The sequence below is a fragment of the Sprattus sprattus genome, assembly GCF_963457725.1.
Source record: "Sprattus sprattus genome assembly, chromosome: 5".
In the NCBI taxonomy this organism is placed as follows: Eukaryota; Metazoa; Chordata; class Actinopteri; order Clupeiformes; family Clupeidae; genus Sprattus; species Sprattus sprattus.
The window spans coordinates 26,289,582-26,301,052 of NC_137924.1; the positions used below are offsets into that span (position 1 = coordinate 26,289,582).

The 11,471-nt window shown below is 43.6% G+C and overlaps 3 protein-coding genes across 3 annotated transcripts in view; 1 reads left to right on the forward strand and 2 right to left on the reverse strand.

Annotated features, from left to right (window-relative positions):
• Nucleotides 1-262: 262 nt before the first annotated feature.
• Nucleotides 263-1,281, forward strand: il17d (interleukin 17d; the record flags this gene model as incomplete). Its single annotated transcript, XM_080839494.1, has 2 exons — nt 263-573; nt 841-1,281. 2 exons carry the CDS (start codon nt 263-265, stop codon nt 1,169-1,171), a joined length of 642 nt encoding a protein of 213 aa, XP_080695620.1. The 3' UTR covers nt 1,172-1,281.
• Nucleotides 1,282-1,723: 442 nt separating this feature from the next.
• Nucleotides 1,724-5,216, reverse strand: eef1akmt1 (EEF1A lysine methyltransferase 1). Its single transcript, XM_080838879.1, has 5 exons — nt 5,174-5,216; nt 4,751-4,902; nt 4,113-4,195; nt 2,922-3,211; nt 1,724-2,071 (listed from the first exon to the last, which is right to left on the reverse strand). The coding sequence occupies exons 2-5, from the start codon at nt 4,886-4,888 to the stop codon at nt 1,941-1,943; spliced, it is 642 nt and encodes a 213-aa protein (XP_080695005.1). The 5' UTR covers nt 4,889-4,902; nt 5,174-5,216; the 3' UTR covers nt 1,724-1,940.
• A 2,792-nt stretch (nt 5,217-8,008) lies between these two features.
• Nucleotides 8,009-11,471, reverse strand: part of xpo4 (exportin 4) — a gene marked incomplete at its 5' end in the record, with an annotated part of 46,343 nt that continues 42,880 nt past the window's right edge. The window contains 4 exon segments of the mRNA XM_080839354.1: nt 8,009-9,799; nt 10,630-10,722; nt 11,018-11,135; nt 11,451-11,471. The exon segment at nt 11,451-11,471 is cut by the window's right edge and continues 110 nt beyond it. Coding sequence (XP_080695480.1) covers nt 9,602-9,799; nt 10,630-10,722; nt 11,018-11,135; nt 11,451-11,471 — 430 coding nt within the window. The 3' untranslated portion in view covers nt 8,009-9,601.

Consider the following 11,471-nt stretch of genomic DNA (forward strand, 5'->3'; position numbering starts at 1 on the left):
CTACTTCGATCAGTTTATTTTAGCCTAATGTTCCGTTCATTCGTTTTCAGACCATGGTCGGAGGGAAACCGTTCATGGGCGACATAATAGTTTCTCTCCGCTCTTTCTGACAGACGGCCAAACTCAGGGAGTCTTTTACGCAACGAGGAAGGATTCTGTTGTGAACCTGTTTTCTCCCTCTCGGTTTTGGGATAATTTTCCTGGGTTTTCTGTCCATTCAAGTGTCCAGCGTTTACCTGTGAATATTTTGTGGCGAGAGAGGATGTTAAATCGGACACGCGTCTTGCTGGTGGCTCTGATGCTACTGTGGAACGACTTTTCCCGGGGATCAAAGGTTAACAAGGTGACCAGAAAGCTACCACGGGCGCGCACATGCTTGGACATACCTGACGAAATCCTTGAACAGATGTTTGGGAGACTTTCGGTGGGAGTCCTTAGCGCGTTTCATCACACGCTGCCGCTTGGGCCGGTGGAGCGACTGAATCTCACATGTCCCTCTGGCCGTCGCCTGACCACGGACAGAAAGTCGCGCATTCCCGTCAATCTCCTCAGCATCTCTCCTTGGGCATACCGGTAAGCTCTCTTTAAATTTAAACGTATCATCAAGGCATTTCTGCCGACAACACACCACACCAAATTCATTTCTCTTTAGCTCAAGGCGGTGAGAGTACTTTTTGAAAATCTCAGTGTATGTAATACAATAGGCTATAGATGAAGGATAGGCTATATCACACTGTCAAAGCAAGCGAAAGTTTTAGACGAATAAAGCTTTCATCTAGAAAAAAAACTAATTTGGCTTTCAAGTTTCTGAGTACTCTGGACACATTTTCTTTCAAACAGTATCTCCCACGACCCGGCGAGGTACCCGCGCTTCATCCCAGAAGCGTATTGCCTGTGTAAAGGATGCCTGCTCGGTCCCTACGGCCAGGAGATCGACCGGTTTCGCAGCACCCCAGTCTACATGCCGTCCGTGATCCTGCGTCGCACGGGCTCATGTGTCGGTGGCCGCCACTCCTACACCGAAATGTACATCTCTGTCCCCGTTGGGTGCACCTGCGTACCGTTGCTGGAGAAAGACAGGCAAGCACAGAGGACCAACCAAAGTCTGGAGAGTACCAAAGTGAAGCCAGGCCAAAAGACTTTCCACACCAAAGCCGTTCGGAAGACCTGAAGAACTTACAACTAAAACATGTATGAAGACTCTGTGGACCCTTTTATCAAAAGGAGTGCAGAATTATTACGAAAATCAAAATAATCTCTTTGCTGAAGTGAGATTTCCAGTGACTATCTGGCTTTCGGGTCTGTCCAGTGGTGATGCACAGTGACCCCTGTTGATCAAAATGTCCAATGTCAGCTTTCCTGTCTACATAGTAAGTGCCTGTAAAGTTGAACAGGCCAACATATTCTGAATGAAAGGTAACCACGGAAGAGGGCAAGAACTCAATAATGATGCAGACCTAGCTGACAATGGAAAGTAACACCACTGTACAAACAAGCCAAAAAGAGGAAATGTACTAGGAACTAATCTAACTGCAATCTGAGATGCAGGGAATATTCATGGTGCCAGTGTTTGGAAAATATCCTTGTCCAGAGGGGATTCACTCAAAAACTTTACGGGTAAAAATAGTAATATCAGAAGTTAAATGTCCTTCACTGAATGGGGCTTTACATAGTCCTGATATACAATAAGAAATTCAGATACGAATTAAAGATTGTTTCCATTTTTATTTATCCAATCTGTGATCATTTCGAATCAAAACAATATGCAAAACCCTTCAGCACTGAATATCATTGATCTAAAGAGTCCTTGATATTTAAGATATATATACATAATTAGTTCCCAGAGTAACCTTCTATCTGACAGGCGTGACTAGTTGAGTCACGATCATAATCAGTCATGACGGAGGAGCTGAAAAGTCTGATGGTGTGGGCAGCTGGTGTTAGGAGAGGAGCTTTGACTCGTAGTTGGTGTAGCAGCGGAACTCATTGGCCAGGTTATGGCTGTGCTTGGGGAGGAAGTTGCACATTTTCAGGTCCATGAGTGTCTTTGCATGTTCCTCCATGATGGCTCCTGGGGAAAGACACGTCAGCGAGAAATTAAAATCCATTAACACCAATTAGATGAGAGGCAGAGGGAAAGCAGATCACTACAGCAGAAAACTACATTTACATTTAGTCATTTAGCAGACGCTTTTATACAAATCGACATACAAGGAGAGAACAATCAAGCTACGAGCAATAGAGACCTGTGTAACAATAAATACTATTTTACATAAGAAATATAAAAAAATTGCAGGACCGTAACTACTGTAAGTGGGAGTTAAGTACTAGTCAGAGGAGAGGTAGAAAAAGGAAGAGGAAGGAGAGGAAGTGCAAGTTAGGAAAGGAAGTTCTCTCTGAAGAGTTGGGTCTTCAAGAGCTTCTTAAAGGAAGACATTATGAATGACACCTGGACTGCTCTGGGATTAGTCTGTTGACCTCCATTGCTTTGCTTATCATGTGCAGAGGCAGTGGTAGTGACACACTCAGAAGCAGTATTTGGTTTCTGTTGCCATGAAAGGCCTCTAGATGTACAATAATAACTGGATTGTGGGACAACACAGGAAGTGGCTTAAAGCTTTTGCATCTTGGGGCTGTCTGGTTATGAGCGTCAGGGCATTGCTCAGCTGTGTAGACCCACTCTGATCTTTTTCCAATAAACTGAAGGGGTTCTTCTGTTAAAAAGGTTTTTATGTATATGTTTTTGTATATGTTATATTTATATTATCTTGTATATTTTTACTTGTGTAATGTACATAATTTCAGCCAAATCGGTGAAACCACATAACCGTTTTCTCAAAATATACATCAAAACTATGCCTACACTTGTATAATCAAGCTATACACTAGGTGTCATTAAATACAGTTGAAATGAAGCTCACCTGTGCAGAGCAGCGTTTTTCCCTTGGACAGGAACTTGACCGTGACTGCCACCTTACTGAGGCACTCCTCCGACAGATAAGGGGGGTCGGCGATGACAAGGTCAAAGCTCTGCGGACCGATGGTCTCTGGAAGACTGAGCGGGTTGTTGTAGTCGTAGAAGATGAAGTCATCGCCATACATTGAGAACCGGCGGTCAAATTCCAACACGATGGCCATAACGTCGTTAGCACCATCCAGGTCACCTTTCTTCAGGCGCTGGTACACGCTAGGGCAACTCAGGCATGCTATCCTGATTAAGCAGGGGACAAGTGGGAGATTTTAGCCAATCAGACTTGAAGGGAGTAAATATTAGACGGCAGTAAAGCCAACAGCAAAGGTTATTTAGTCGATATTAGCCCTCTGGTACCACTGGTACGGCACGTTCATTAATCAATACACTGAAACAAGTCAAGATAGTAAAACAGGCTGGTGGTCCCAGGTTCATGATCATTTTATCGAATAAGATTGGCATGGGGGTAAGAAGAAGACACAGTGAGGGCTTTCCAGTCATCTATCAATTCAATTCAATTTAATTTATATAGCGCCAAAACAATAAAATTGTCTCAAGGCACTTTATAGAGCCCAGGGCCTCGAGCCCCTTAGAACAAGCACAATTGCGACCGGGGATGTTAATCATGCCAATAAATGCCAGTGGTATGACATGCTAATGAATGAAGGACTACTTTTCTGTAGAAGCTACTGTGTTCACATGTTAGCAGAAATAAATCCTTTTTACTTTCAGTAAAGAAGTTCCCTTAGAGTATGTAATCGACCTGACCAACTAACACTCACACACGACACAAGAGACTCATGGTGTTCATGATTCTAAGAGAGACGTGGGGTCATCACATTCCCTGTACTTTATCATCAGTATTTCTGTCCCACAACTTGCCTCTGCTTTCCTATGGTTTCTTTCGTTATTAGACTACATTATATACCACAGGTTTTGATGGGAATAATAAAAGATGACATTGTTACATTGTACAGACAATGTAAAGTTAGATAAGTTATCAAACTGATTAATTTATCATTAGTACATCTCGGCCTACACTCATGCAAGATCCCCCATATGACACAGTGCCTGCCTCAATTATCCACATGCTCACCTAGCTAGCACACCATCAAAACAATACCAAAACCACGTGACCAACCTGCCTCCTTTCCCAGCCTGCTGTATGGCTTCCTCTGCAAGCCGCGTTGCCGTCTCTTCATTGTACCAAAACTGGCTCATTCCCTGGAGAAGAAAGTATGCAAGACTATTAACAACATCCAGGGATGGCAGTGTTTCCCCTACAATGATATTAGGGTGGCGGCCCGCCCCCCCCAACGGCCACGCCCGCCCCCCCTGGAAGGTCAAGTTAAATTTTTTTTTTTTTTTTTTTTTTTATATAAATATAGCGCCAGATCACAAAATAAGTCATTTAAGGTTACCTTTACCATAAAACATGTAAAATTATACTTATTGACTGCTGTCATTCAAAGAAACACATGAACATCATAAATCATTTAAGTGTTTGTGTCCGTGTCCGCCGCCGCTGCGGCGCGTCGCGCCCCTGCCGCCGTCCCCCTGCCGCCGTCCCCCCTAAGCTGTAAACCTAGGGGAAACACTGGATGGGGCTTTCTGACATCATGTCGTCAGTTACAAGCACGATCTAACCTAACCCTTTCTATGAATTAACTAAAGGCTGACATGACTGCCAATGTATTTCTCCTCTGCAAGGTAGAGTGCAGCTGTTCAATTTAACATTGGTTAGTAATTGTGTTGTGTGCAAGAAGTTAGATGACCTACCCAGTCCTCATCCACAGCCCCGACCGAGTTCAGGTCCGTGGCTTGTTCCTGATCCATCTTCTGCTCATCGTAGAACTGCTGCAGAGCAGCTAGCGTGGCCACGGACAGCTGCGGGACATCATCGTCGCTGTCGCTCATGGCGGCCCTGTGTTCTTAACGATTAAAAAGAATACTTTTTTTTTAAATAAAATGCGGCATAAATACTTGACTAGCCAATAGAGCTGGTCGCCAGCTGGTTAGCCACAGCTAATCTGCCTGATGAAAGCCAGAGATGGCTAAAAGTAGATCATGATACAAAACACAGGCACGACTTCGCACAGGCAGGCCAGTGCGAAATATTACATTTGCCTCGCTTTACAGATGTTAACTCATACGATATCAAAGTAAACAGTTACGTCAAAAACAGTCATTATGAGACCTTACCATGTACTTGCTCCCCACCTCCCTGTTGACAATCACACGTGGATGTCTAACCATACGGGAGCCGAGCGAGGCCAAACGTCTAAAAAAGTCGAAATCGAAATTGAGCATCGGGCAACAAGTGAGCGCAGTCATAGCCTTCTTTTGCTCGACATCGTGTGTCAAAGGCTATACTGTTGGATTTAAAGTTGAGGAGATTCTTTCTTAAATAGATACATTTAAAGAGGAGTCCTGCCACCTTGCACTGCACATCTCGCCCTAGATTTTAATCTAAGAGCCACATTACTCCAGGTTTAGCAGTATGAAATGTCCTTCTTTGACCAAATCAAAGGACCTTTTACTGTAATTGGTCCCTAATTACAGAAAAGTCACATTTTCTGTTAGATCTGCTGAAAAATAGTCTGAGAACCCACTCGTATACACTGGCTTTTAACTTGATGATGCATTCTTTCAGCTGCAGCCCAGTCTGAGGTCAGGCTTTTATTTGTGCTTTCAGTTAGTCTGAGGTTTAGGTGATGTTTATTTGGTCAGGTTCACTTTTAATGTGTTGTTCTTTTGTTCTGTGCGTTCATCCATATTTGTGGTTTTAGGTTTCTGTTTAGTTCTCTCTCATTAGTTCTCTTTTAGATTTGGCTTCTGCTCATTCGTATTGGTCTTAACCATTTTCTCTTTTTCTCATGTAGGGGAGAGTTGTGCCAGTTTTTACTTAAGGTGACTTTTAAGCGAGGCCATGACAGTAATGCTTCCAACTAAAATCCATATACAGCCGCGGAAAAAATTAAGAGACCACTTCAAAATGATCAGTTTCTCTGGTTTTACTATTTATTGGTATGTGTTAAAGTAAAATGTACATTTTTGTTTTATTCTATAACCTACTGGCAACATTCCTACCAAATTTCAAATAAAAATATTGTCATTTAGATCATTTATTTGCAGAAAAATGACAATTGGTCAAAATAGCAAAAAAAGATGCAGTGTCTTCAGATCCAATTTCACAGTAGGTGCAAGACTCTGTGGCTTGTAGGCCTCTCCAGGTCTCCGTCTAACCATCAGACGACCATGTGTTGGGCAAAGCTGAAAATTGGACTCATCAGAGAAGACGAACTAGGAGACCCTCCAGTCCGCTTTGGTTCAATCCTTATGGTCTTTTACAAACCTCAGCCAGGCAAAGTACAACGTTGTCCCGGAAGAAAAACTTGCTTCCTTTTGCTCTGACAATGTTCCCCAACTCTGAGAAGTGTTTTTTCCAGCAGGGCAATGCCCCATGCCACACAGCCAGGCCAGTAAAGGTGTGGATGGAGTATCACCAGATCAGGGCCCTGTCATGGCCAGCCCAATTTCGAGACCTGAATCCCATAAAAAAACCTCTGAAATGTGATCAAGAGGAAGATGGATGGTCACAAGCCATGAAAAGAAGCCGAGTTGCTTGAATTCTTGCGCCAGGAGTAGCATAAAGTCACCCAACGGCAATGTGAAAGACTGGTGGAGAGCATGCCAAGACACATGAAAGTTGTGATTTTAAATCAAGGTTATTCCACCAAATATTGATTTCTGAACTCTTCCTAAGTTAAAGCATTAGTATTGTGTAGTTTAAAAATGAATATGAGCTTGTTTTCTTTGCATTATTCGAGATCTGAAGACACTGCATCTTTTTTGCTATTTTGACCAATTGTCATTTTTCCGCAAATAAATGAACTAAATGATAATATTTTTATTTGAAATTTGGTAGGAATGTTGCCAGTAGGTTATAGAATAAAACAAAAATGTACATTTTACTTTAACACATACCAATAAATAGTAAAACCAGAGAAACTGATAATTTTGAAGTGGTCTCTTAATTTTTTCCGCGGCTGTATATCAGGATGTGGTGCATCCTTGGGAACAATCACTTTGGATCTGAAATATAGTATTATAGAAATATAGTTTTCTAAAAAAAAGTGGTCTTGTGGCACAACTTGCCCCCGGTGCGGGGTAAATTGTGCCATTGATTATTGAAGTAAAACAGTATATTTGCATCTCAGAAACTGTGATGCTATATAAAAGCTAGACACATTCAGTGCAAAATGACTCATTTAAGGTTTATTTAAAGGTTTTTTTTTACAACATCAAAGGTCGATTTTCTACAAGCCTATTGCGCCACATGAGCACATCAAAGGTCAATTTTCTTAAACAAGGCCTAGGGCTTCCTGAACACATCAGAACAAAGTAAAGCTTTGTGTAGCTTACCAAAGCACTAAAACGTGTGAAATGTTTTAAAACTTGTCTATAACTATTTAGACACAACAATCAAAAAACCGTGATCATAGAAATTTTACTTTGGAAAGCAAAAACATGTTTTTTGAACTTAAATGTGCTTTTCGCTCATGCAAAGAGGCTCTTTTTTTGCAGGATGAGTTAAATGGCCGACTCTTAAAAAAATGTGTGGTCACTTGACCAATTTTTTCTATGGTTCCCTAGAAATAGGGGGTGGCACAACTTCCCCGCTGTCACAAATCACCCCACTCTCCCCTATCTCTTACCCTTTATGTATCCTTTACATTTTATGCTTGTAGTCTCTTTTAAGTCCTTTGAATCTTATTTTCTTATTTATTTGTATTGTGAATTGATTATCTTCGACTGGAAACCATGATACAATTGTTTTTAAATTTGCTATATAGATAGATAAACAAAAAATAACTCAGCCCATCAGAAGCTCTTGAAGCTGAAATGTGTCTCTCCAAGATGTCTGTACTGCAGTGCTAGTAGAGGAGGTCCCCTGATGAAAGTACTATTGCCTTAAAGACTGGAGGAATGATGACATCGTTTGGCTAGAATGATGACGGACAACAGTAGTCAAAATATTTTATATAATAAGTTTATGTACACTTTTACATTTCATTACAATTCAGGCATTCCAAAAAGAACAGAATTAGTGCTCTAAGGAGAGGGTCAGGGCGTCCTTCTTCAAGCAAACCCGGGCTAAAACACATCAACTCCTTCCCTATTTTTCGTTTTTTTTTTGGTTTGTTATTGCTACAGCAATAGAGGCTTCTCTACAGTCCCGATGCGCGTCTGTGATCTGAAGTTGTGGGTGACAGCAGAAAGAAAGAAAGAAATAGGAGGAGGAAATTAAATGAAATAAACAGTGCAGGCCAAACCTCACTGGCCTGTGTCGCCTGTAAGCATCTTGACATACTTTCACAGACGCCTTCATCCTGTAGAATTGCAGAGGGCCAAGCAGGACTAAAAACTGTGATCTGGGTGAAATATTTCAATCAAGGGCACAAGGTAAAATTAGAATGCATCAAAAAAAAAAAAGATGGAAAAAAACAACAACAACAACAACAACACACAATTCACACTAGCGCCTTCTAACTTCAGGTGATGTCATAGCAATAAAAAATCTGCTGCTTTTGCCCTCTATTATTTTATAAAAAAAATTCAGTCCTTTATTTTTTTTAACACATTTTTCTCCATTTTTTTCTTTTTGAAAATATATGTACACCCTTAACAAACACAAAGTGATTTTGGTTTTTCTTTTCTTCTCAGTAATTTGCAACTCCCCCCCCAAAACCCCACCCCCACCCCACCAGCTGTGGTAACGTCGTATAGCAAAGGAAGGCTTTTTTTCTGTCGTCGCCATGGCGATGCATGCTCGCCGTGACGACGGCGGGCTTTGCAGTAAGACACGGTTCCGCTCATCTTGGCGAGACAGCTGACACACGACACAAACAAGAAAAACAAGAAGGCACTCTGGGGGTGGGGGGTGGGCAGGTTCCGTGTGTGTGTGTGTGTGTGTGTGTGTGTGTGTGTGTGTGTGTGTGTGTGTGTGTGTGTGTGTGTGTGTGTGTGTGTGTGTGTGTGTGTGTGTGTGTGTGTGTGTGTGTGTGAGGCTGGGGAGCAGAGAAGGATATATGTGGTACTCTGTAGAACTGTAGACATACTGGAGAGGCGTCCCCCTGCTCCTAGTCAACACCTCCCTACTGGCAAAGTAAACAAAGATCAGATTGGACTGAGATGATCACGACGAGTAACCCACTCATCCCCCCTCCCCCCCTGTCTGTGCTGAACACCTAAAGAAGAGAAAGGGCGGGAGCCATGAGTAAGGGACACCCTGTTTCTCGATCATCCTCACACACACACACACACTCGCAAACTCTCACACACACACACACACACACACACACTTTGCTGTCGCTTCCCCCCAAAACATCCTCTTGTCACTTCAGTGCTCTGAGCCAGTCCAACAGTGCAGCTACGGATGCGTTTCTCCTCAAGTGCAGAGGGAGGTTGTGGGGGCTGTCCAGCAAAGCCAGCCTTAGCCAGGAGGCTGACGGATAAGTCCACAGTTAGGCAAATGTGTGAGTTTGCATGAGCGTGTGTGTGTGTGTGTGTGTGTGTGAGGGGAGGGGGTTGTGAGGTCGTAGAGGGCTGGGGTGTTGAGGGCAGTGGTTATTTGACGCAGAGCAGCCCCCCGACGTTGGCCACGAACTCCTCCAGGCTCTTGAGGAAAGCCACCTTCTGCTTGCGGTCCATGGTGGGGGGCGTGCTGCTGGCGGTCAGCTTGTTGAAGGCGTCGGCCAGTCGCTGGTAGATGACCGCATCCCTCTGGCTGGACAGCAGAGTCTCCACTAGCTCAGCATACTCCGCCTACAGGGAGGTGGAGAGAGAGATGGAGAGAGAAAGAGGACAAGAGAGAGAAAGAAAGAAAGAAAGAAAGAAAGAAAGAGAACTTTAGAAAGGATGAACTTTAACAAAACATTTGTTAATACAAATAATTTAACACTGCTTGGTAAGTAGCTCTCCAGGATATTTATAAAGGATCTTGAAGAACACTACCCATTATTACTACAAAACTACTGATGATGCTGTGGGTGTGTGATGGTGATGATACTGTGGGTGTGTGATGATGCTGTAGGTGTGTGATGCTGATGATGATGTGGGTGTGTGTGTGTGTGTGTGTGATGATGCTGATGATGCTGTGGGTGTGTGATGGTGATGATGCTGTGGGTGTGTGTTTGTGTGTGATGATGATGCTGCTGTGTTTGTGTGATGCTGATGATGCTGTGGGTGTGTGTGATGATGATGCTGCCGTGGGTGTGTGATGATGATGCTGCCGTGGGTGTGTGATGATGATGCTGCCGTGGGTGTGTGATGGTGATGCTGTGGGTGTGTGATGGTGATGCTGTAGGTGTGTGATGGTGATGCTGTAGGTGTGTGTGTGTGTGTGATGATGCTGCTGTGGGTGTGTGTGATGGTGATGCTGTAGGTGTGTGTGTGTGATAGTGATGCTGTGGGTGTGTGATGGTGATGCTGTAGGTGTGTGTGTGTGTGTGATGCTGATGATGCTGTGGGTGTGTGTGATGATGATACTGTGGGTGTGTGATGGTGATGCTGTAGGTGTGTGTGTGTGATGCTGATGATCCTGTGGGTGTGTTTGATGCTGATGATGCTGTAGCTGTGTGTGTGTGGAAGCTCACCTGATGCAGGCACACAAGAGTGTAGAGGGCTTCTCCTGCTGCCACGGTCATCTCAGTGTTGTGCTTCTGAAGCACCAGCATGTCAAACACAAGCTACACGCACACAAACACAAACACACACACACACGCACACGCACACACAAACACATGGGGTTAAAAAAGATAGATATACCATCACACAAAAGCAGATACCAAAAGATGCGAAGTCGTCATAAGAGTTGTTTGGTGAACAACCGTTTTTCTAAATGTACGTTTAAATTTACATTTCAGTTTTTTGGGCAAGCTGTTCCTATTAATAATGTATCCATTCAGAACAAAAACACCCTTCAAGACCCCCACCTGCCAGTGTTTGGATCGACTCCAGGCACGTCATCACATACTCACTCACCTTGAGGAAGTGTCTGGTGGCGATAAACAAGGGTGTGTCTGTTTCCTGGGTCTTGGCACACTGCTCAGCCAATGGGGAGAGAGCCTCCAGACAGAGTTGGCTGATCTCCGAGCTCATTCTGTGGGAGCTGGGTTAAGGCAAACACAGCGCTCCTTCAACCTGACCTGCCATGCTAACTAACTGAACACACATACTCTTCCCCTTAGGATAGACACGATGATTTCTGTTTTACACTGGAATGTACCACGTTTCCTCCTATTTGTTTTTTTCCAATATCATAACACTCTAACATACAAAGGGCTGGTTATTTGAAGCTTGTTTCACACATACAACACCCCCCCCCCCCCCCCTCCCCCCCACCCACACACACACACACACACACACACACACACACACACACACACACACACACACACACACACACAGAGGATACGAGGTCATGCCGAGCTCTAGG